General features: G+C 45.4%; 1 protein-coding gene across 1 annotated transcript in view; it reads right to left on the reverse strand.

Annotated features, from left to right (window-relative positions):
* Positions 1-150: 150 nt before the first annotated feature.
* Positions 151-26129, reverse strand: part of PPP2R1B (protein phosphatase 2 scaffold subunit Abeta) — a 36708-nt gene continuing 10729 nt past the window's right edge. Inside the window, 12 exon segments of the mRNA XM_079930182.1 lie at positions 151-843; positions 1800-1867; positions 1870-1879; positions 10924-11036; positions 15305-15396; positions 15792-15934; positions 16302-16456; positions 20322-20382; positions 24016-24189; positions 24955-25089; positions 25449-25519; positions 25958-26072. Of these exon segments, the coding sequence (XP_079786308.1) occupies positions 751-843; positions 1800-1867; positions 1870-1879; positions 10924-11036; positions 15305-15396; positions 15792-15934; positions 16302-16456; positions 20322-20382; positions 24016-24189; positions 24955-25089; positions 25449-25519; positions 25958-26072 (1230 nt within the window). The 3' untranslated portion in view covers positions 151-750.

Below are 26129 nucleotides of genomic sequence, written 5' to 3' on the forward strand. Positions count from 1 at the left end.
CTTCCAGATTGAAAACGGGGGCCGCTCATTTCAGAGTCCCCGGAATGGCAGAGTCACAGATCGGCATAGATGCCTGCCCCCCACAGGGCCATGAGCCACTGAGCCCAGGAAAGCCGGGAGCTACGGCAGGACGACTGGGCTGACAGATGAGGCGGGAGAGGCCCCAGGAGGGTCGAGGCCCCAGAGGTAGACACTGGGGAGCACCCAGCCATGGCGGGTCTGTTCAGACCGACGACAGCAGGGTGACTAGCATGACCCATCCTGCTGGACTATGTTGTAAGCTCCTGTTTGCTTTTCTCATTTATTTCGAGCAGAAATCAATAAATTCCATAACAATCTGTATTTGCTGAAACGTAGGCTGGCGAGAGGAGGCTGGTGCCATCCGTCAGTCAGGTGTTTTCCCAGCCCCGTCTGACCATCGCCGTTGCTCTGTCCCCCGACTAGTGAGCGACCTATGTGAGCCTCCAAGCAGTTTTCTCTTCACAGATACTAAAGTAACACTACGAAGGCTTAGTACTAGAGGTACTTTGAAATCATGACTTTCCTTCCAGTCTATTTCACATTAGCAGTGTGTACACTACTGTATAATAACCATTAGCTTTATTATCTTGTAAACCAGGCTCCTCTGAAGAGACTTTGGTGAGATGAACGTGAGGTAAAAATTTCATTCAGCAAAAAGTGCAATATGTGTGGTACTCTATTTTTTGTTCATGCTTTTTTTTTTTTTTTTTTTTTTTAAATCCAGGGGTATTAGTCTCTGCTTTGGGGAAAATGCACTAGCTCTGCAATTTCCAGTTGGGCGAGTGTGTCTCTAGTATTTACATGCCGCTGATATGCTGGTCCCTGTAAGGCAAACAGCACGTCAGCGCAGCAGAGAGGGTGGATGTTCCACTTGAAACTGGTGAGCTGCGCTGACTGTCCCCTGCCGCCTCTGCCCCGCCCAGGCCTGCCCCGCCCTCTTGCTGCCCTGGGAACACAGAGGAGGACCCTCCAATCTGCACGTAAGGGGAAGCATCTGGGGCCCATCAAGGAGGACTGGGAGATGGCACTCTAGGACTCCTGCCTTTCTGCATCCAACTTTGCCTCCGAGGAAAGAGAAAGTCAGAGTCGCTTTTTCCTCAGAGCGTTGAAGCGGTGTCCCGAGTCAGTCAGGCAGGACTGCAGGAGCCCGCGATCAGGACCAAAGGCAGCCCTCACCTCAGAGTAGTGGGGGGCCTGTGCCCTTATGGGGAGGGAGGGGACCGCCTGGTGTGAGTGTCGCCCCCAGCCGACGACAGGCCTCTGCAGAAGGGACTCGCGGTGGCACTGGCCTCTTCCTCTCTGCCCGAAAGGGGGCTTCTCAGAGAAATGAGTTCTACCTAATTGTTAGAGTTGCGAAGAAGGGTGTGTTCACAGCCCAAGAGTGACTGGCTGGCCAACCAGAAATTAAAGGTGAGAAGCGGCAGCCTCCCCTCTGACTGGTCGGGGGTCCAGGTACACGGTGGTCAGCACAGCCCCTGCTCAGGTGCGGGCGGTTCACACACGTGGACCTGAGGAAATGAATGGTTTCCTTTGCAGGGTCCTCCCAGCTGTGGTCAGGCCCCAGGTAAAAACTGGCTTCTGTGTTGGGCTCAGGATTTCTAGCCCTGGATTACATTTAAAAGCCTGTATCAGCAGTTACACTTAAGCTCCCTGTTGGCTTAAGGAAAATCTCACTCTAGATAATTTTTCACGTTCGTCCTCCTTTGAGACAATTCGTGGGGTCCTTGGACGACACTGGTCCCAGTGAACAGTTGCAGAACCCCTGTGCCGGGGCTCACCTTGGCTGCATGTGTACCCCTAAACTGGACTGCCTCAACTGCCTCCTTGGAAGCCACCGAGCCGCTCAGTCTCTTTGTGCCTAGACATCAAAGGTAAAAACTGGAGAACAGGTAGTAAGTTGGAGTCATCGTATAGGCAGGGAGCTTTGATCGTTTCGTTGCTTCTGGAAATTTTTCCAGAACTTATCTTCAGAGTGATGTGTGGAAGACAAGAGCAGTATCATCTGCCTCTCTTTCTAAGCTGGACAAAACAAATGATAACAAATTTATGTATCCCTTCTGACAGGTTCGCTGGTTTGGTCCTCCCTGGCGTGTGGTCCCAGGGAAGAGACTAATTACAGAGCTCTTTGTGTCTGTCAGCCTGCAGCCCCCGGAAGGCACGAGATGACCTCAGGCTGGCCTTCCACAGCCCCTCTTGGACCCCGAGTCCCTGGTCTCACAGTGCCCCTCACATCTTTGTTTCACCATTTTTCCCCGTGAAGGTAGCCTGGCTGATTACAGAAGACTCGCAGCCGCCCTAGCTATACCACCATCTTGTCCACATCTGGGCAGATTTCAACACATTTGGCAGAATGGGGCACCTACTGTTGTAGAGATTGAGAAATAGGCAGCAGCACAGCCCGCAGCCAGTGATAGGTTTGATGGTTCCTGCCCAAGCGCTCAGCTTGTCTGTCCAAAAGGAGCAGTAGCTTCTGTCTGTACATCAATTTACCAGGCACTTTCACGAGTAATCTTTTCTAATGCTCACAACAGTACTATGAAGTTAGTTGAGCAAATAGGCCTCATTTTTTACGGCTGGGTAAACCAAAGCTCTGGGAAGGCTATGTGACTTGTCCAAGCCACAGAGCTCGTGAGCGGAGGAGGCGGGACGGGCTTTTGGGTGCTCTGGCTTCTCAATCCACGCTCTTCCCTCCTGGGTAGCAGCTGACTCTTCTCATGAGCAAACAGCTGTATAAACAAAGCCCCCACCTTGGTTAAGCACTGGGTGAATGTGGCATTGTCCCCGAAACCTTACTCCCACTTGACAGCCGCCTGGCTTTGGGGGAAGTGTTGCCGTCCAGGTAACAACTATAGTTGTCCAGGTGGCCCTGCATGAACAAGGCCAAGGGAGACACAGGCCCCGCAGATCGCCATCTTTCCAGCATCCCATTAACTACAGAAGTTCAGGTTCACATCACAGATGTCTCATTTCTCCACCTCACACAATACAGTAACCTCCTGAAAAAGTATATGACGGGACACACCCTTTCTTGATCGCCAAGGGGCCAAATTGCACTGCTTTGACTCACCATCGCAGACCAACAGACTCAACCCCAGGAAAGGGTGTCGCTCAGAAAAGAATCAGGAACTCAGCCCAGTCCTGAGGAGGGGGATAAAGTATCATCTTTACAGTTAAGACCCGTCAAGTAGAAGTGCTGATCAAGTACTTTTAGGGTTAAAAAAATAACATACTTTGAATACTTTTGTCTTCAGAGGCAAAGTGGGTGGGTTAGGGAGGAGCTTTAAAAATAGAAGTACAAAATAACATCCTGGAAAAATATGACCCCAGATTGGAATAATGTTATATTAGCAAATACAGATAACAGGGACTTGCCACTGGCTGTGTGATGCCTATCTGTGCAAGATTTGCTCAATCAAGGAAATACACGTGGTGATGCTGTCCCACTACTGATGGCGAGAGAAATCTGCCTCCACCAAAATCTCTGAAGGAAAAAGAACCAGAGTGAAAAGGAGGTTTGCTTCTCTTTGGGGATTGCAATTTAGGAAGTAAAATTGATACAGAGATATTTGCACTTTGTAGAAAGGGCAAGATTATTTGCTTATTTCTGAAGGGAGGAGGGTGGTCTTTGCTGGATGTTTGGTTTGTGAAAGAGTTACTTTTGATTAAATTAATCTAATTGTAGTTATTTTTTTCTGTGTGCTTTTTTTTTTAATTACTAAGAAAATGGTGAGTTCAATAGCTTTGGTATTTTGAGTGCAAATCATAATAGCTCCAATGTGAAAAAAATCAAAATGTAACCTGTCACTCAATGTTAGAAAATTGCTTTAAAATGCAGTTTAATAAATGATCTTTGTATCAAACGTAATTTAAATGGGGTACTTTTCTGCAAGGAAAATGTACTGTTTTTACGTTTCCAACCCTCTTGAATTAAAATAAAAACAACTTGTTTTCTAAGAGCCTGGGTGATATGAATGTCAGGTGGATGAGATAGGGCCTTTCCCTCATCAGGCCTGGGGTGGAATTTTGAAAAGTATGGAAGGTGGCTGTGTTCCCTGAGCTCTGGTGCTCGTTTCAGGCTGCAGAAAAGGACAGTGGATAATATGTTCTCATTGACGTCAGCAGGGTAAATAATACCTTGCTCTGAAATCGCCGGAGTACACGGTAGCTGCTGAGAACGCTGACGGAAGCACGGCTAACCACACTCTGCACACGGACAAGGCCCGGGCTGCCTGGGGCTCCTGGACTTTCAGAGACGGAGCCGGGCAAGGACCTCTGAAGCAGCAGGAGGGGGCAGGCGCCTTGGGCTCACCTATGACAAGCTGCAGGGCAAAGGGAGAGAATGGGGGCCCAGCCAGACGTTGGCACTTACGATGGCACATCTTCCGTGCAAAAGGGTTCAACGCTGCGCGTGCACACACACGCGCACACATGCACACACTGCGGTCCCCCTCCGAGAGACAGGAGCCAGCTCAGTGCCCTCGGGTGCTGGAGAATCCGTTTGCTGAGGCATTTGGGGCACTCTCATACATTCGAGACTTGTTTTAGTGCCAGACCCTGAGTGAAAGGGCGCTATTAAGTCCTACTTTCTGGGGACTTCCCTGGCAGTCCAGTGCTTAAGACTCCACGCCTCCACTGCAGGGGGCACAGGTTCCATCCTTGGTCGGGGAACTAAGATCCTGCAGTCCGAGTGGTGCGGCCAAAAAAAAAAAATCCTACTTTCTGGCAGCAGGTTTAGGCTTTGGTTACACTCAGACCATTCCAGTTGAGCCCGTGCTATAGAACTGAGACAGCGTCCAAACTGAGGGACCATCCACTGGCCCTGGTGGGAGTGGAAGACCCGGGGGAGACGGCCAAGGGCAGGAAGAGAGCAGAGCCCTCCCCACTGACTTGCCCTGCTGCCTCGGCTCCGCTTGCCTCAGGCGCTCAGTCCTGCCCCGAACGGCTGTCGTCTGTGTTTGCAACCGAGACTTCAGTAACACTGCGTTTCAATTGCTTTTTCCTTTCTTTAAAGGAAAACACTTTCAGTAAGGATGTTTTACGAACTTTCCCCTTTCCCACCAAGTTTCTCCATCATTTTGATTTTGTGTTGCCAAAAACAACCCCCCGTGTCCAGGGTACAGGCAAAAATAACAGACCTGCCTGCAGAGACCGGCCAGAACTTTAGCAGCCGGTCAAGCCCTTGACCTTCACGTTGTGCAGAACATCTTTCGGTCTGTGGCCTTCGTGAGCCAAAGGCTCAGTGCAAGGGACCAGGGCGACCTGAGCTCCAGATCCAGGGCCTCGGCCCAGCTGGGCTGGGGTCTAGAGCTTGTCAGCTGTGCCCACACCTCCAAGGTGATGCCGTGTCTGCAGTCACCAGAGCCCAGCTCCATCGCTGCCAGTCAGGGCCCCACTCAAGGTTCTGTTGTTGGCCGTCTGCTCCTTTCCACCCCACTAGTTCTTAAGTTGAGGTTTCACAGATCCCTTCGACATGCTGATGAAAGCTTTGGATCCTCTTCCTAGGAAACATATGTACACAGACATACAACTTTAGACAGATAATTTCAGGGGAGGAGTTGGTTCCTGGACCCCCTAAGGCCCATTCACGGGGTTAGAGGGGTTTCTAACCCTTGACTCAAGATTAGCAACTCGGTCTGCAACCCCTCGCGCTCTTCAGAGCTACCGTTCTGGTAGGGCCCTCCCTGCTGAGCGTTCCCATCCCTCCCTGGGTGGATCCAGGTAGGAAGAGAGCCCCCTGCTCTGCCTGCAGCCCCAGGGCACCATGGGAGGAAGTTCTGGGCTTTATGCACTACTAAATCCTGGGTGCCACATAGCTACAAAATAAATGTCACCTGCACAGGGTACAGCCGCTCTGCCCTCATTTTGGCCCCAGTGATGTCACTTCAAATACATGATAAGGCAGTACACCTGAAACTAACACAACATTGTAAATCAACTATACTCCAATAAAAATTTTTTAAATTTTAAAAAAGAAAAGAAATGACAAGGCAGAGGAGCTCTGGAGGGATGGAATATTGCCCATGGCCCATACTTTACAGTGTCCCCTTGGGAGACAGATGTGGGTCTTGACTGAAGTGAAGGGGTTGGACCCTCGCCTCAGACACTAGCCATCACTGGCAAATCACTGAGGCCAAACCCAAAAGCCCGGTCAGGCAGAGTGCGGAGCTTGCTCTGTGCCTCCAGCCGTTCGACTAAGGAGCCTTCCTGCTATAGATGTCCCAATCTGCTGGTGCAGCTGAATTCCTCTGGACCCATAGTTGCAAATACATTGATAGGGAGCATTGATAGCTGCCTTTGTATAAATTTCTAAGGGACTTTCCCAAGCGCATTGACTCAGAGCTGGTCTGATGCCGAGGTGAAGCAGGTGCAGGGCTGAGCCCCCAGGTGAGGAACCCGGATGAGAAAGGACACTGCCCATGGGAAGTGGACTCCCCCTGCAGCTGAGCCCCCAAGAGCTGGCTGGGCAGAGAGCTCAGAAAATCTGGGCCCAGAAGAAAGAGGTATCGGGGATCTGGCCTCTTGGAGGGAGAAGCCGTCGCTCTCCCTGTCAGGCAGGCTTTGAGAGCTTCTGACTCCGTCGCTCTCTTCACTCCCTGAATGGGACCTGAGATACGAAAAGGGGGCCTGACTGGGAACCCTGACCCTCAGGAGTGAGTGCATCACCACCGCGCCAGGGCCACCCACAGAGCTGGGGGGTGGAACACAACTGAACTGAGGGAAAGCCCCCAAGGCCTTTCCTAGGAGCGCGCCACGCTGCGGGGTCCCGAGTTCACAGCCGAAACGACTCCAGTCTGGGGCCCACTAGAACTGCCCTCTGGTCACTAGAGAAGCCCAAATGTTTAGTAGGGTCCCTGTGCCAGCCAAGAGAGGGTCAAAGGGCAGCCAGGCAGTTGGAGTAGGCCCCAGGGACGAAAGGGCTGGGCAAGGAGGGCCTGGCCAGGAGCAAGTTTGGGAGAACAGAGGCTAGCTTCCCCAGCCCACCCCCTGGAGCACCACTCTGGCCAGAAAGGCCCTCCAGGTAGGGTGGAGGCTACCCATTCTCTGCCAGGGACAGCCCGGGAGGCAGCGGAGAACCTCTGGCTGAGTCCTCGGCCCCTGGTACCACTCCCAGCCCTGCCGCTAACCTGGGCAAATCATTGCAAAAGCCCGTTATCCCAGTGGTAACTTGGGAACATAGACTAGCTGAGTTAACCACAACTCTACTGCAAGGTTCGGACGCAGCCTGGCCTAGCACGGCCTCCAACAAGAAAGCACTCAGCAGACCCCCAGCTCCCTTTAATGACTTGTCACAGTATCACACCTCTCCCTGTCTTGTTCTCATGTAACTCGAGCATCCCAGCACTGGACACACAAAATGGTCTCTTGAAGCCTGCAAAATCCCGTCACAGACTTAAGGGTGGACGCCCTATTCTGAGCACCTGCTCCAGGTTAAGAACCAAGAACTTTGCCCACTGAAAACTCTTCGTTTTCAGTGATGAGTTCTGGGCAGCACCAGCCGTGGGTACCACAGATGAAGGAACATCCATGAGAAGCCATGTCCCACCTAGGAGGCCGTTTTCATCCATCTCCCAAATTTTAAGGCCAAGCTCCTGGAGAGAGAAGGGCTGGAGAGCCTGGGTATCTTTCTCTGCAGAGACAGCTGCTTGCTCCCCAGCCGCCAGAGAGGAGACGGTGCCAAGAGAAGGCAGAGCCTGAGGACACTGCTCCACTGGCCCTGGGAGCGGTCCGCTGCCGACCTCCCTGACACTGATCTCTGTGATCAGTCCTCAGCTGGATTGGACGCAGGCCTCCTGTAGTCTTTCTGGGCTTAAGAGAACTAATCCTGCAACCCTGAGGTTGGCCCTTCCTTAAGGAGCTCTTAGCCTTTAGGCACCCACAGCCAAGCTCCTTCGAACCGCCCTGGAGACCCTCAGGCAGCCCTAGGCTCACCTAACCTGCCCTCGGGAGAGAAAGGACAGGACAGCAGCCCCTCCGCCCGCGGGAAGCTGGCTCCGAAGGCGAGACTCCTGTGCTGCAGGACAGTCCCCCACCTCGGGCTAGCAGGACTTCTGGTTCACCAGTTCTGGTTTAGAACACAGAGGAGAGCCAGGTGCCAGGAGTCAGAGGCCAGAGATCCTAGGGGCCCAAATGACTGAGTTCCGGGAAAATAAGGAAAACTGGAAAAACCAGAAGTAGAAACAAGGGTAAAAGGAGCAAGGAGTGCAGAAGGTGCAATCTCAGCGGAGACTGGGGGCACGGGGGCCGGGCTCCAGCCAGTGTCTGTGCGGGACAGGCTGTCAGGACAGAGAGAAGAGGAAGAGGAGGGCAGATTGGCACATCGGTGCCTGCAAGCGTCATTTATGATGCTTCCCTCGATCTGAGTCTCCGAACCCGGGCTCAGCATGGAGCCTGACTGTCCCTCGCAGCTGCTCCTTCCTGCAATAACAAGACTGACATCACTGTTGTCAGGGAAATGGTGTTTTGATTAAAATCATGTGACAGCTACTTCGTGATTCAATAAACAAATCCTCTGTTAACCCTCGCCTGACAGAGGCCCGTCAGCAGCTCTGTCATCAGAGAGCAGCCCTCGGACCGTCCACGAGGGCAGTCCCGCTGGCTCGGAGGGAAGGCCACCGTCCGCCGCCGGGAAGGAGCTGCCGAGCTGACCCAGGGTGGGCAGGGAGCACGAGGCTGCCGCACTGCTCCCTGCACGAGGCGGGGGCCACAGGCGACATCCAGAGCACAGACGGCTCCGCAGACAACAAGGGCCAGTCTGGGAGGAACCAAGTAGACACCCTTCGTCAAAGGAACTGGCTCTCACCCCTTGGGGTCATTCCCTCTTGGACTAAGGGGCAGGCCAGAGCCCTGGGATGTCAAATGGCTCCCGCGGGGCCCAGAGGCCAGTGGACTTTGGAGGCAGTTCCCAGGGCTCTCGGGACCCTCTGACCCCATCGGGGCAGATGGGTGAATTTGCTATGGGCCACGGACAGTGAGTGAGTGAGGGGTTAAGAACGATTTCTGGTTTGCAGTTGGATGACTTCCTGGATCACTCACTTGGCTGCTGGCCCCTGACACGCAGGGCTCTGCCTGGCAACAGTCAACTCCCTTTCATCTCACCCTCGAGTCCTTTTCCTTAAGTGAAACAAACGCGGGGAAGGCTCCCTGAGTCATGGGGCAGGGGATTTTTCTGGGTTAAGTGATCTGCAACCTCAGAGGCCTAGCAGTGCCTCTTGCCTCCGTTGCTGGAAAAGACGTCCAAGTAGACACGACAGGGTTGGGGGGAGTTTCTTGACCAGCTGAGAAACAGAGCTGCCAGCACCTACCACACTGCTGCGAGGATTCAGTGAGGTTTTGCCAGGTGCCTGACAAGATGCCTGCACAGTTACCAAGGCTCGAGGCTCGAGGAACAGCAGCTAATACTGTTTCCCCAGTTTGTGGCCATCAGGGGCCGCCTAGAGACCTGGCAAGTCTGCCACAGAGGGCTCGCCTCAACTATTCCACTTGCAGATCAAAGGCAAACCGTGCATTTAATGGTATGGCCAGTTGACCCTGAGTGTGTAGGAAAACATAACTCCTTTCTTCCCAAGGAAGTCTGTGGCTTAGGTCTAAAAAGTTGTGACTATTATGCCTACTCTTTCGGCCACGGTCTCTTCTCTGAGGCCAAGTTCAGTGAAACAGAGGTACGGACGAAAGAGCCCAGGGCTGCTGAGGCTGTGAGCAGCACTGTCACCTCGGCACTTCCTCCCGCGGGGCAGCCACTGCAGGAACAGCCGGGAGCTGCCGGCCCTGGGAGAACAGTGCACAGCGCGGCAGGGAGGGGAGAACATTCTGAGATGAAAGACTACAGTTCAGGGCCTGGACAATAGCACAAGGTTCGCATGGCCCCAGTTCACAGAAAATGAAGGAAAAGCCATAAAGATTTATAAGACAAACTTTTTTTTTAAACATCTTTATTGGAGTATAATTGCTTTACAATGGTGTGTTAGTTTCTGCTTCATAACAAAGTGAATCAGTTATACATATACATATGTTCCCATATCTCCTCCCTCTTGCGTCTCCCTCCCTCCCACCCTCCCTACCCCACCCCTCTGGGTGGTCACAAACCACCTAGCTGATCTCCCTGCGCTATGCGGCTGCTTCCCACTAGCTATCTATTTTACGTTTGGTAGTGTATATGTCCATGCCACTCTCTCACTTTGTCCCAGCTTACCCTTCCCCCTCCCCATATCCTCAACTCCATTCTCTAGTAGGTCTGTATCTTTATTCCCATCGTTAGAAGCTTCACCAAGCAAACCCACTGGAGTGGGTGCGAAAATACCATTATCTTCCAAATAAACTAAATGCAGCCTGACATCAGCACAGGGCAGCCAGACCCTCTGTGCTGTTCTTCTGAACATATCTGTAGGTCATAAATCACCCTCCTAACAAACAGCCCCAGGGCAGTGGCCGGCACCAACTTTGCCGAACTTGAACTTTGGCATACCTCCTCCAGAGGGGCGTCAAGTGGGGCCTGTAAAACGTTCGCACTCTTACCCAGTAAAATTGACAGAAGTGGTTTTTTCCTTGAATGGAAGTGACCACCTGAGAGGAACTGTAGCAAATGAGAACTGTCTATTCTGTGAGGTGAGTGGGAACAGCAACTCTTCAGCCAACCACCTCTGTCCTCTGCATGGGGGCAGAGCCACACGAGTGACAGAGCGCTGGCAAGCCCACCCCACCCCTCAGAAAGCATTCCCAGAAGGAAGGACAAGAAGCAGGGCAACAGGCTTTAAAAATACACTCCCGTGGCCCTCAAAACGTGACCGTCCCCTCAGGGAGCGAGGTAAAGATCTGGCTTCGCTGCCTCGCTGGCTGCCCTCTACCCATACCTCGGCCCAGGCAAGGAAGGGAAGGACTCAGGCCAGGAGTGTCTGCAGCACTTACCTTCCCAGTGTCCTCTCTGGGTCTCAGGAAGTGGTTCTTGTCAGCCCCAGGGGTGCTGGGCTCTCCACTGTCCTTCACAGGAAAATCTAGCTTCCTCAGCCTTTGGGCCACCACTAGAGACACAGACAGCGGACTGTAACTGTCCCAACCAGGCCACGTCCCCCTAAGCCCACCTGCGATGCCTCAGGTGTTCCAACCCTGCAGTGGGGAAGCACGTGGGTCTCTGTGCAGAGAGCTGGTTCACCCCAGGACCTCACTGAAGGCGCCTTTTCCTCGAGAGCCATGGAAAGTGCTACCCCGCAGGGCCACTGGTACCGGCTGGGTGATCCCTCAGGTCTGGATCACTGACAGCCTACAGAGCCCCAGACAAACAGTTCGGACTCCTTTCAGAACTGACATCAGTTTGAGACAACAACTCTGAATAAAGAAATGACTTGGCTTCTCTACCCAATGAGTAATTAAACTCTCTTCATCCTCCAGAAGATTTCCATCTCAACTGAACATTATATAATTTCCTGGAAACAGCAGGCTCGTGGAGGCAAACGGGGAATAGTGAGACTATTCTAGGTACAAAAAAAAAGACTGGAGACATGTGAGTGAACAGGAGAGAGGAGCAAGGAACTGGATGGAAACAGGAATATGAGAGAATCAGAGAGAAACAATTACATAACATCAGAGCACAAGCGCTTCATTGTTCAACCAAGGAGAACAAGGTGACAGCTCCTTCTCCCTCCAGTTTACATCCAGGCAGTGCAGAAAGGAGGCTTTAAGACAAGAATGCCAGGAGGAAAAAAAAAGGGTCAGAGGAATTTAAGTGAAAGGCAAGAAACGAGCACCCGACTTGTTTGGCCACCCTGCCCTGCCATCCCCAGGGGGATGGGACCAATGTGATTTCTACAGGAAAGATTTTTAACTCCATAACAACACAGCGATTAATAAAATTGCAACAAGCCGGCATTACCACAGCCTAACCATTGGGTCAGGAATGACACATCTGATTCCCCTGGAGGTCCACGCAAGTATCTTGGATGCTTGGATAAGACAGCTCAAAGGTCAGGCTGCCATCTCTGTTGAGTCAAGACAAGCTGTCCAGCAAAGACCCCCAGGGCCTAGGATCACCGTGGCCAAGCTGTGATATTTCTGTGAGCTGAGGGCTATTATATCAACAAAGTCTCGTTAGAAACCATATATTAACCTGTTTCTTCTTATGAAACAGAATGCACTTCAGGTCCCTATCTTCATGGCAGCACAGGCAGACAAACAAGATCTGGTCTCTTAAGCCTGTGAGGGCTAAACCCCATAAATATTGCAGAAAGAAACACTAAGGTGAATTCCACTACTGATGAGACTTTCATTGACATATGTTGTATATATCTCTGCTTCACTTTCCTAGTCAATCAAACAACTGCTGTAAACTGCCTAGGATGGATAAGTATGGCAGTGCTTAGTCCAGGCATTGTACAATCCAAGTGGAACGGGGACTGGAGAAGGGCCACAAAAAGCTCGTTTCTTAAAAGCAGTGAAATTCCTTCATTGTGTCGACAGGGTAATGAGAAGCAGTTTGGATGACTTGTTCAACACACAAAACACACCAGAGCACGTTTTAGAAATTAACTGAACATATTTTTATTGAGCACCTACTATGTACACCAGACACTGATCTAGGTGCTGGTGCTACAGATACAGCAGAAGACAAAATAGACAAAAATCCCAGCCCTTGCAGAGCTCCTGGAGCTTACATTCCAGTGAAATCAAGACAAGAAAACTAATCCATGGAGAAAATGACAAAGTTATGAGCCAAAGAACAATTCTTCTGAGGAGTAACAAAAGGGATTCCCTATTGTTTAAGTCAGAAAGAAACAATGAAGTCCCTTTGGGGTCACCCAAAAAGATAGGGCCCTGCTGAGCTCCCTGACCCAGACTGAGAAAGCAAGGGCTTGCTGTCTACCCTTTACCACAGTTTCAGGGTAGAGGTCAATGCACAGAGCTCCCCAGGGGGTCCACTAGGCCATTTAAAAGTCTATCCCCAAACCAATGGCATTTCCAACCAGAGGAAAGCAAGGGTTGTGCAAATTTGTTTCAATCAAGACAACAGTCTCTCAAATATGAAATTCAATGAAGACAAACAAAACCTGCAGATAATAAAAAAACAAAAAGAACCATGAAACTAAAATTGTTTACAGCATAATAGTTTAAGATGTTAAAATGAGAATGTAGAAGAGATTATTGCCTAGGAAAGTATTTAATCCTTAGCCCAAAAGTAATAAAATAGAAACATACTATAAACTAGCTTGGCAGTTTTAAATGCAGGCAGGTAATTCTGATTTTAAAAGTTCTGTTTTTCCAAGGTAAAACAAACTTGAAAGTATTTGGTCAAACTTGGTTTTATGAAATGGTTTAATGTACAAAGTTTTCTAGGAGTCTTTGGACCTTCACAAAACAGAACAGGGCTCGCTGGGTTTAAGAGACTGTGAATGAAAGAAAACAGTCTGAAAACCAAAACGGAAACAAGCAAACTACATAGCGAGATGCACTGAGAGAAAAAAAAAGCTACAATAAAACCTCATTAATTAAAAATGCATTAGGGACAAGTTGAGTTTGATCAGGTGAAAAATGTTCATAAATTTTAAAGAAAAAATATTTAAATTATCCATTAAATACATATGTATATATATCAGAGATAAAGAGTAAATTGAATGCATCTAAATAAAGGTGTGGCCTCACAAAGATCCTCACGGAAGGTATTTTAATATAATTGAAAAGAGTGATTAGTAACTAGCATATCAAGTGGTAAACGGGTGCTTTTTAAGGAGCGTTAAAATTGTTTAAGTAGTTCAGACCCAACAGGCTTCCTCACGTACTATCAATTTGCTTCAGCAAACCCTTCAGCTTAACTCATTATCTTCAATTCCAGGAGGAACTAATGAGGTTTTACTGTAAAAGTAGAAAAACAAACATTTCAAATGATAAGATTCCAGCATCACCTATACCAAAAAATTAGTAATGAAACTTCAGTTTGGAAAGCTACTACTGTACAATGTAGCAAGGACCAAATGTTCACACAGCCGGAAGGAGAACCAGGCAAAGAGCAGGAAATCCTCACAGTGGATTATACCAGTGGTTCCTTTACTCATTAGAAATACAACTGCAATCTTACAGTCAAACAGTAGAACCACTGCTTACTAGGAGGCACTAGATTTTAAGTTTCTCAGCGGGAAAGAGTATTTTTGAACGCAGTCACAGTGGGGAGCTGTGGAAAATGAGTTAGGTTTCAACATGACACATTAGCAGCAAGATGCATCTGCACTTCAGGTTTATGAATGACATGATTACAGTCAAAATCGAGCAAAGAAGAACCAAAACAACCAATACATGAACCCTGAGCTTCCACATTCCCCTTTCAGGTGAGACACTGAGGCAGACCATCACTACCCAGGAAAATATGGCTCTCACTACAGTTAAACCTCAATGTGTCTCCCAAGCGGAGTGCTTATCAAATAAGTTATTCTAAACCATGTATATTTCACTTTGGAATGATGGAGACACACAGATACATATAAACATCAAAAGGATCACTCTGTTCCACATCTGGGTCCAAACCTGTCCAGGCTTGGTGGAATATTAAGTGGCCGGGGCCTGGTTAAACAATGAGGATGCAGGAGATCAGATGGTGCTAAATAAATCATTAGGAGACAACCAAGAAATGACCGTGCAAGTGTCAGGAATTGGTCACAACCAATAAGAACAGTTAAAATATAATTATCCCAACAAGGAAGACAAGTAAAAAACAATCTTTAGAAAGAATCGAGTCACTGAAATTTGATTTCTTCTTAGTTGTTGCCATTTGTTCAGATGAGGTCTTGAAGGTTTTCCATTTTTTCTCTCCACCCAGTTCAAGAACACATGGACTAGAAACCTGTGATAAGAATTTAGTAAAGTCTTTCCCCTCCTCTTCTTCGTTATGCCAATGCAAGCACTAGAAAATTCCAAACAAAAGCAAATTAGTGGTACAGAAAGTTCATGAACTATCTATGCGAACATTAAGCACAACAAAAATGACCCAAAAGCATAAGACTATGTATGAGCTTCTCACTGTGGTCAGTTTCTTTACTGTCAGGCTAATCAAAAGTTAAACTTTAAAAACTAATTAAAATCCAAACAAAAAACTGTTCTTACCAGTAAGAATCACATCCCTACCCAGCCCTAGGAATTGGGAAAATGGCCAGCTCAGTGGTGGGCCAAGAAGCTTCTACCCAAAGAGAAGACGAGCATTCCGGGAGCTTACCACCTCCCAGGTCCAGATGCTCATCGCCTGGCCCACTTAACACCACTCATACCCCATTAGCCGAAGCAAAAGCTGGAAGGCAGAAAACAGACATACCACTTATAGCTTCCTGTGCAAAGTACTTGACATCCACGTCTTCATCTTGGCCTAGCTTCTGTAGCACCGGCTTAACTTCCTCCTGCAAAGCACTAAAATGCAATGGTATCATCTGTGAGAGGCAGTCTTCTGAGCCAGAGGAATGCTTTATGGTGTGTGTGTATATATATATTTGCTCTATGGTAATTTTTAAAGTTTAAAATTTTTAAAAAAATCTTAAAACACCTACAATATAAACTTGACAAGTATTAAATAATTTCTCAGGTTCTCTGTAGAATTAGCTTCGAACAATTATCCACATATGTACACAGCTTAAAGTCAGAGTACACACACTCAAAACTGGTTGTTAAATTACTCTATTATTTTCTTTAACCAATCCCACATCTTAGGTGAAGTGAAAATCACCGAATTTAATTTTAGCTATTTCTGCCTATATGGGGTGAAATTTTAAAAGTATTTAAAAAAAAGAATAATACTAAAATCTTACTTGGTATCTAGAACTGGTCCAATTTTCTGCAGCGATTTGGCCACATTGAATCGGACATTTGCTACTTGGTCTCTTGCCATTTTCAATACAACAGGCAGCATCTGCTTAGTGGTTATTTCCTGACCACAGGCTTCAGATAGTGCCTAGAAAAAGAAATAAGACAGCACATTAAAAACACTTTTATTTTTCTAAATATCCCCAAATCTAAAGAGACAATATTTAATAAGAAAGTAACTGGCCAACAGGAAAATGTTTCTAGTGTGAGCATGTGAATGAAGGATACAAGGTAGCAAAGAATCCCAGAATTAGACCAGCATTCACAACTGACTTGACTACAGATTTTAACACAAATTGAAAAATTGACATTTTTCTCTCATCTCCTAACTGTCCAAATTAATCAGTATAAGAAATATAGTCCAAATAGAAGGCAACATATTCAGAATTCATAATACAGTACTGAACAACTGGTTTAACATCTGAGCTTAGCAATAACAGCTATGTAATACTTACATTAATGCAGAATAGAGTGGTCATTCTGTGCAGGTAATTAGGATCATTTGCCATTACTAACACTTTGGGAACGATGGTATTTTGGGCCCACTCTGTACCAAACTTCTGCACTAGTTTCACGAGGCCGTTGGTGGCAGCTTCACGGATGGCGTACACTGCAGAAGGGGTGAAGGTCACGTTGTGGTGCTGCTCAGAGCGTGAGCACAACCTAGTTTACTTCTACTTACATCATCATCAAAGGTGGACCAAAAATAAAACTCTGTAAACACTCCAATTTAGTCAGACTGAAGTGGCAAGCATGCTCAGCCATGACTCCTAGTATGCTGATTTGGTCTTATTACAGTTTCAAAATGTATAGAATGTCCAAGGAAAAGGGAGGTAAGGAGCTCATTATACACATCACTAATTAATTGGCAAATATGAGTGCCAACTATGTGCTATGTGTTACAGAAAGAATGCATAAGATACTGCCCTCAAAGATCACACACTTTAGCAGAAAAACGAAAGCTAATGCGTTCCAAGAAGTCATGTGATCTAAGCCTGATTATAATGAAGCATGAAATTGTATACTAAAGACCCTGAGGGCTGTAGGAGTTTAGAGGACAGAGAACAGGGAGATCTGGGAAGGCTTCGGGAAAGAGAGGCCTTGCACTGGGCCTTAAAGATTAGGGAGGATTTGTGTAAATGGAGAGAAGAGGGGAGGAATTCCTGGAAAGGCCAAAAAAATTTACCCAGGGCACAAAGGAAAAAACTGGAATCTGGGAGACTGTAAGGTTGAACAGTTAGGGTGGAGCCAGAACACAGAGCATCATGAAAGCTAAATTTAGACTTTGTGTAAGAAAACCAATGATGGGTTTTTAAAGCAAAGTTGTGACCCTATGACCAATGTGGTATTTTAGCAAGATTATTCCAGCAGCAGCAAGAACAGCTGAGAGAATGACAGAGAGGGGCTATTTAGAGGCCTCTGCTGTCATCTATACAACAGCAAATAAAAACTTAAGACTGACTTGCTTTTTTTTCCCTTAAAACTGTTTGTTGAGACAACATGTCAAATGTCTTCTATGAATATATGTGCCTGCTTTAACCTCATAATTCCCTATGAGGTCATTTAGCAAAGATGTCATAAATCTAGATCATAAAGGCCTGAGCTACGATCTTCTCAACAACTAGTTGCTACATACAGCACTCAGCAAAGACCGGTGTGGCAAGGCTTCACTTTACGTGTCCGATACGACTCAAAATTTGGGTTTGGATAACAAATCTAGAGTGGTGGGTACTGACTCCTTATTCTACTTCTCTCTCCAGATGGGCCCAACCCTCCTGGGTGACAGCTGTGGCTTAACAGCTATCCAAGCCACAGCTCTGATCCTGGACAATTTCTACAAGGCTTTCAGACAGGAAATACCCAGCTCTTCCCAGCCCATAGATCCTTTTAGGTAACGCCACTGATGAGAACAGGCAAGGCAGCTTAGCCAAGGAACTATATAATTTATTACCAACATGCAACCTGACCAAAGCCTGTGGGAGCAGCAACCTGCCAGGAATATCTAGAAGCACTCGCTAAGGAGCAGCTCAAGTGAACTGTTCTACCCCTAACACAAATTCCCTCCCTTCACACTCACATTCTTTGTCTTGGGCACACCGTCCCCCCCACCCCCGCCCCCCAACCAACCTCTTCCCATCTGCGTCTTCTCCTCTCATTGTTTTTTTTATTTGCCTGAGATTTTTCTCATCCTAATGCCATTACCACAGGGAAGGGATCTCACTGCCAGAGTAACCAGAGACAGAGCGCTCGGCCTTGACCCAGACCTTAACTGCACTCAACTCTACTTGGCCAGATGCCTACTATGTTCTTGGCTTCTCTCAATTTTGCTGTGAAAAGAATGCAAACCATTCCACGGTTCTGCCTCTCCTCTCTGCTTGTTTTGTCTCTCTCCCTCCCTCTTCTTCCCTCTCCCCTCAAGGTCTGGCTGACTTGCAACGTTCCTCTGAATTTCTAACACACTCTATATGCTCACTAACTTTGGTACTTTTCCCTTCCTCCTATAAAAAATAAATTCCCCTTCTAAATTCCTCCCTCTCGCCAATACTATCCACTCAACCGTGGGAAGAGAAGTAAGTGATGCTTTCTTCCTTATGGTTCTCTGGATTTTTCACAATATCCTTTTAGTAGTTTAATAAGCGGAAAAAAGTTTCCAAAAATTTAATTGATCATTGATCACTACACGGCAGTTATCTAAAATGTGAAAACAAAACCCCATGTGATTAAGTATAGAACAATTTCAGAGCTGACGTTTCATTGGTTCAAAGAATTTCATTGGTTCAAATTTGCAATGCCCACTTAAGTATGCTACTGCAGAAAAAGACACAAGGGTCTCTGTTGCTCCCAAATTGGAAAAAAAAAAAATCAGAAAAAAAGGAAGTATTAATTAACCTGCATCGACAGAACAATCCTACATGGAAAAGGTGTCAGGAATTCAATTCTTCGTGGAACAGGAGGATTTTAAAAGTTCCTCAAAATAAATCTATAACACTAACTTTCCAAGAAAGTATGAACTGATCTTCTGGGACTCACTAACATTAAATATTTATCAGAAATAATATAAACACTTTATTTCTAAAAAGAGAAGACTGCCTTTCCTATGATTTGCCAAACCTCTGTTTCATTTAAGAAGAAAAAAATTAAGCCATAAAAAGGTAACTTTGGAGGACAAGAAAAATAGAAATAAAATCTTCACAATCTAGTTTGAAAACAATGAAATTATCTACATATATACGCCTTTATGAGATTTGCATTTTGTTCACACCCATTCTCTTCACTTCCTTAACCATATGATCTCCCATATGATCCAACTATGCCCTCAGCAAAACCACCTACATGTACAAGCAGACACAACATCCCCACTCCGCCCAAAGAGTCACCCATAAGCACCCACAGAGATACGTTCAGTACATAAAGTATATATAAGAAGCTCTGGAACTGAAGCAGGATACCCATCTTATCCACCAAAATATTGAACCAAAGTTCACAGGACACTGTAAGTCCTCAGGGCCCTCATCTGAACAGATCTCAGACCACACCGAAGCTGCCAGGTCTAGACATGGGGCTGGCACTGGACCTCACTGGTACAGAGGGAACCCCTCCTACCCACTTCTGCCCAGCAGACAAGAGGAGATACCCAGACCTGAGACCTTGTCAAAAAGTCAACTGCTAACAAGTTAACATGAAGTGTCTTTATATAAAACATGAATTGCCTGTATATTTTGATAAGCAGCAGTTCCAGCTTTTATTTGTAACACAGTATGTGGCACTAGAGGAAAAAGATTCTGTGACTGTTGAATTATGCTATAAATGCAAAGAAAAGGTAAAATACTAAAAAAATCTATTTTGTAAATGCTGTCCTATCTGACCCTGCCCTGAGTTCTCAGCTCTCCCTCTCTTAGTATCATGGCAGCAGCAGCCAGGGTAGGGGAAGTAAGCATGCCCTTCACGCAACCAGAAATCTGGGACCTCTCTATCCTAGGTCACAGCTGACGTCTTTCACTCCTAGACACCTTCATTGCACCACTGTATACCTCCTTCTCTATGTCACCTCAAAGAAGACAAGTAGCCATTTCTTCCCCCTAGGCCTTTCTTCTGATTCCAATCCCTGTCCAATCCAGTCTACAGTGGCTGAAGACACAAAGATGGCATGGCCGAGTAGAAGACCTTGAGATAAGAAAGGAATGAATATGTGTGTAGAAGAGACAGCCTGAAAATAATGTAATAGAATGAGAAATAGGGCAAACAGATTTTTCAATGAAGAAAATAAAATTTAAGATAGAAAAAAACTGGTAGAAAATTGAAATGTCAAACTTGTGCTCAGAAAAAGCTAACTGGATTTTAATGAAAGCCTGTCTTCATCCCTGTACTGGTAAAACAAAATATGGTCAGATTAGGATTCCTTTCTAAAAAGAAAATATATGAACAAAATGGGATATATGCAAAAACATGGGCCTTCCATTAACTTATTTACTTACCATGGTCCACAAGCCAGGCCATACATAAAGAATTCAGCTTCTCATCAAAGAATTCCACACCCTATGGATACAGAAGATTCCATTAACAAACGTCTCCAAAGTTTAGAAATCAAGATGTACTATTTATATTACACCAGTGTGACCTGAAAGCTAAAAAAAACGACTTATTTCCAAATAAGCTGAATTCATGGACCAGCCAGAAAAAGAATACCATGAGATTTGATTTACAAACTGTAAACCTATTTTTACTGGATAGAAGTCATAAAGAAGAGCAGAAGTGAGTCGGTCCAGGCACTGCTGAGTGGGAGGGAACAGAGTGGCCTGGAGCCAGATGCAACACTGCAGATGAGCAGGAAGAGTGTAGCATGCACAGGCTGCCAAACAATCTCTAGAATATTTGTAAAAATGAATCACCAGGAAAATACCAGTCAGTAATATTAATAATTCTCAAATTTTCCCCCTTTTGGTTAATATCATAATAAATCCTTAAGGATAAAGAACGTGACATCAAGAGACAGACTTATCTCCAGCTAAAGAGAGTACTCTGGGATCCATGGGAGAAAGCAGAGAGAGAATAAAGCAGGCACAAGAGTACAGTGAAGTGGTCCCAGCACAGTCACAGTGGAACCATCCTACTTCTCTCCACCACTGCTCTCCCCCACAACGGTGGCCGCACCAGCACAGGCTGCAGACAAGCTCCTCGAGCTGATTTGCACGGACCCAGCACCGTGGGACGTCACATCATGTGGGCGATCGCTGTGAACTGTGCTTTCCCAGCACCCTCCTCTTGAGGTCTACGCGTTCACAGTCTTTAGCTTCTTTGGATCCTAAGAAGTTTCTGACCAGTGATTATGTATTTTCAATAAAGAAATGTAATTAAAGTGCTTTGAATATATGATAAAATGGCTTCATAATACTAGATTATGAACAGGCTTTATTTTAGCACACCCTTAGATTATTACCATGTCCGCTCTCAAAGACTTATTTTTCGTTTCAGATCATGGATTTTTCTTGAGTCTTAATTAACTTTTATTTCCTGACTCTTGTGGTTTAGCCTTACTTTCACTCACCATGGTCCATAAGCCAGGCCATACATAAAGTCTTGAAAGAATTTTATAAGTTGAATACCTGAAATAAAAGTCTTTTACAGATTTTTTTTTTAAGGATAAAATATATAATAATAACAAGAAGTTGAAGTTGTATAACAAAACGTTTCTGACTGATGCATGTCACCTCTGCTAGACAAGCATGAGGCAGCCAAAGTCACCAGGTGCCTGTTTCCATACTCCTCCGGAGAGCTATCAACCTTTGCAGGCTTCCCAGGTCTGGGAGGGACAGAGGTTCAAGAAATGGTACTAAAATTCACCCTCCCTTCTGGACAGTTATTTCAATCTTTAGCAAACCAGTTAAGCACTGCTGCTTTCGACTCCGGAGAGGTGATTCATGACAGTCACCAGTGAAGAACAGAAGATGACTCTCAGTACTCGGGAATGGCAGAGGGAAAAAAACTGACAGGATGACTTTGCCTGACCCCATCAGCTATATAGGTATCCTCCACTTTTCGAAAGTTCACTTTATATCACTTCACTTTTACAAAAGAGCTGTAAAACAATACGTGTCTTCACTAACCAAAAGAAATCTGAAGGGGATTTTTTTAACAAAAAAAGGTGAAAACAGCATTCAGCATTTGTCTTGCAGTGAGTCAACAAGCCCTTCGACAGGCAGTGTGCACCACAGCAGCAAGAGTGGCCCCGCCAAGCTCCTTCCCCTAGAACTACACTCAGCATCTCAGCATCAGGCCGCCATTGCTTTGAACTGTGCCTGTGAGCGTCTGTGCTTTATCTTGATTTACTTCCTGTATCTGTTAGCAAGATGTGTCCTATGGTAATTGCTTCTTCGCTTTGTGCCATTTCAGCTTACAAAAGCTTTCTTAGGAATGCTCTACTTTCAAACAGTGGGGGAAACCTGTACACTGATAATCTTTGGCATCCATTTTGAAGAATGGGACACTTCAAATTTGATAAAACATATGACATCACACACATGCACAGACACATTTCATAAACTAAGTATACCAAAATAACAATACAAATTCAGTGATCCAAGAAAAGAAAAAAGAAATCCCATATGCTATGATATGAAAGGAACAGAAGTGGGGTTGAAAGAGGGGAAACAAACTGTATTAATGTTGGCTATAAACTGACATATTACGAGCTTTCTCAAAAAATTTTCAGGTATTCATTTTCTTAACAGTCAACAAATGTTAAGTGCCTGATTAATGCCAGGCACTGCACTATGGTAAGCACTGGAAATAAAACACTGAACACAGTCCCTGCCCTAAAAGACATCAGTTGTCTATCTCCTCAACTAGATTTTAACAGACAGTTATAATATACTATAGTAAGTGCAACCAACATGGTGAGGGCACATCAAATTTAGAACTGATGAGGCTATCTACTAAAAAAGAAAGGGAAGGATGTGGCTATAAAACCCAGCACTGAGGGCTTCCCTGGTGGCGCAGAGGTTGAGAGTCCGCCTGCCGATGCAGGGGACACGGGTTCGTGCCCCGGTCCAGGAAGATCCCACATGCCGTGGAGCGGCTGGGCCCGTGAGCCATGGCCGTTGAGCCTGCGCGTCTGGACCCTGTGCTCCACAGGGGGAGAGGCCACAACAGTGAGAGGCCCGCGTACCGCAAAAAAAAAAACAAAAAAAAAACCCAGCACTGAAATTTTAATTAATTTAAGATCAGTACAACTATCCATGAATCTCAAACAGTAATGTGATAATGTAGACTTTGGCCAAAATACTAGCATTACAAACTTCAACACTCCTTTTTTGTATGGACAGCCCTCAACTCCCTTTAACCAGAATGTAGGAAAAGTGGTAACCAGAGACATTTTGCACAGAATATAGGCAAACAGGGAAGCCTCCCTGAGCAAAAGTCAAAACTGATTTATCTCAAAACCATACTTCCCTTTCTTCTGAGATAAATATTCCTTAAATCACAGAGACATTTAGTAGCACAAAATCTATGTGACATAAACCAAGAAATTAATTATATTCTTCTATGGCTTTGCTTTCAGATAGTGGGGAGGTGAAATGTGTTTCTATAATACCTTTTTATTAGAAGTTAATGCAGGGCTTCCCTGGTGGCACAGTGGTTGGGAATCCACCTGCCAATGCAGGGGACATGGGTTCCAGCCCTGGTTGGGGAAGATCCCACATGCCACAGAGCAGCTAAGCTCATGCACCACAACTACTGACCCTGCACTCTAGAGCCCGCGAGCCACAACTACTGAGCCCACATGCCACAACTACTGAAGCCCACGCGCCTAGAGCCTGTGCTCCACAACAAGAGAAGCCACTGCCATAAGAAGCCCACGCACTGCAACGAAGAGTAGCCCTTGCTCGCCGCAACTAGAGAAAGCCCGCGCACAGCAACAAAGACCCAATGCAGCCAAAAATAATAAATAAATTAATTTAAATTTAAAAAAAAGGATACATAAAGTTAAAAAAAAAAGAAGTTAATGCACTGATGAAAATGCAAACCACTCTACAGGCAACTAAGAGAGACCATACTTTCATGAGTCTAAATGAACATAACCATAGGAGCTACCTGGGCCTCCTACTTGCCATGGTAAATCTGCTCTACTATCTGATGCTATCCTTCAGTTCACAGAGCACCCATACTCACCAGCTGGCCTGCCAGCAGTGGCATATACTCAATGATGGCCAGCCGGACCCTCCATTTGGCATCTTCAGCCAGCTCCACTATGGCAGGAAGGAGTGATTGAGAGAGCTGCCGGATTCCAATCACTTCATTTACACAATCCAAATTGGAGATGATGTTCAAACGAACTTCAGGACACTGCAAGTACACAAGCCCCAAAAGACCACATGTAAAGATCAAGTTCTCTGCCCAATATTCTCCTACCAACACAATGAGTAAATAAAATTTAAAATAAGAAAGTACTGACTCAGGTGAAAAAAGTATTGTCTTGGAAGAAATACTTAACACTGAGTACACAAATAATTCAAAGCACATAATTTAACTGATCTTAACCAGAACTTTCAATGAAAAATCTATAGAAAGGTAAAGGGCATAGGCTATGAAATCAAATTACATGCATTCAAATCCCAGATCTACCACTGCTGAGACCCTGGGTAAGTTATTTTACCTCTGTGCTTCATCTTCTTCATCTGTAAAATAGGAATAATAATAAGACCCACCCTCATAAGACTGTTGTGAGAATTACATGTAATAATAATACATGCAAAGCATTTATGATCATGCCTGGCACATAGTGTTAATAAATATTAGCTAATGTTATAATTTTGATATTATTATATTTATATTTAAATGAAAGAAACTTATCAAACAAAGATCCATTAAGTTTAAAGAGAAAAAAAAAAGCAGCGAATATAAGCAGGAAATAGGCAGAGAAGATGGAAAGACATTTTTAAGTCTGTATCAAATGGCCCATTTTCTGGGGAACTTATAACCCCATGCCCAAACATTGTCAATGGTTTAAAATAAGTTACTTTGTTGGGTTCTATCTCAGTGAGACCCCAAACAAAAACCAAACCAAATCACTGACTATCAAAGGATAACAAAATTTATAGCCAGACTTACCTCATCCTTTAACTGAGCTAAAAAAAGAGGTAGAAGATGTTCAATGGTATTCCCTTTGCCCAAAATCGTAGACAATCCCATAATTACAGAAGCTAGAGCCGACTTGACATGTTGATTTGTATCAGATACTAATTCCTAAAACAAAATCAAAATTAAAAGCCTTTCTTTTTCTTGCAAGACAATAGAAACTTCCATACCATTTCACAAGGAATTTTAAAAGACAGCACTATTTCAGTATTGATTAGTTGATAAAGTTTCCTCAGACCATCTGTCAACTAATATAAACCTATGCACCAAAGAGCACTTTACACTTATAAAGCACTAATAAGTAATAAATAACAATGTCACATGTTAACATATCTGTCCCATTCATCCCTGGTCCAAGTTTAAACTCAAAGAGCTTTAAGGGAATATTGATACAAACAAAAACTGAGGTAAGGTTTACCTTCATATAGGGCAAAGTGAAACAAAAAATAAACTAAAGTTAGGTTTACCTTTATATAGGGCAGAATCTGATTCATAATTATGGTCTCTCTACCTTCCATGGGCAAGTTCTCACAAAGTTCTAAAAGAGATAAATAGAAAAAAAAAATACTTACATAGAGCCATTACAAGGAGCCAAATGAAGAAATTTAACCGGGTTTATCAACAGTTTCAAGTTAAATCAAATCATATGTTTAAGCAAGTAAGCTCCAAGGAGGAAAACTGGCTTATTTTAAATGCACTTTTTGGTCAATCTATATGCCACTGTGTATTGTACCACACCAATCCAACCTGGAAATGCCTTTTTTTTTTTTTCCCTAAAAACAGAAACAGGGTAACACAGCTGTTTGGTTTTAAATATAAAGGGAGTAGCTTTATGTGACAATGTAACATTTCAACACATTAAAATCATCTATTTACTTGAAAACATAATCTAGAACAAAAAAAATACAAAATTCACTGACATAAAGAATGCACCAAAGTGAATGACATAAACTACAACATAAACTGATGCCTTAACCTTTTACTTTGTGGGCAGCAGCTGCCCGGACTTCAGCTTCACAGTCTTTGAGTAGGTTCTGAAAGGCGGGGATGAGGTCATTTAGGGTGATTTTGGGACCCACAGCTTTCTGGAGCTATAAAAGAATTTGTACACGTTTTAATGTATTCTAAACAAAATAAGTAACATGAAC

This window comes from Stenella coeruleoalba, assembly GCF_951394435.1.
Source record: "Stenella coeruleoalba genome assembly, chromosome: 8".
Classification (NCBI taxonomy): domain Eukaryota; kingdom Metazoa; phylum Chordata; class Mammalia; order Artiodactyla; family Delphinidae; genus Stenella; species Stenella coeruleoalba.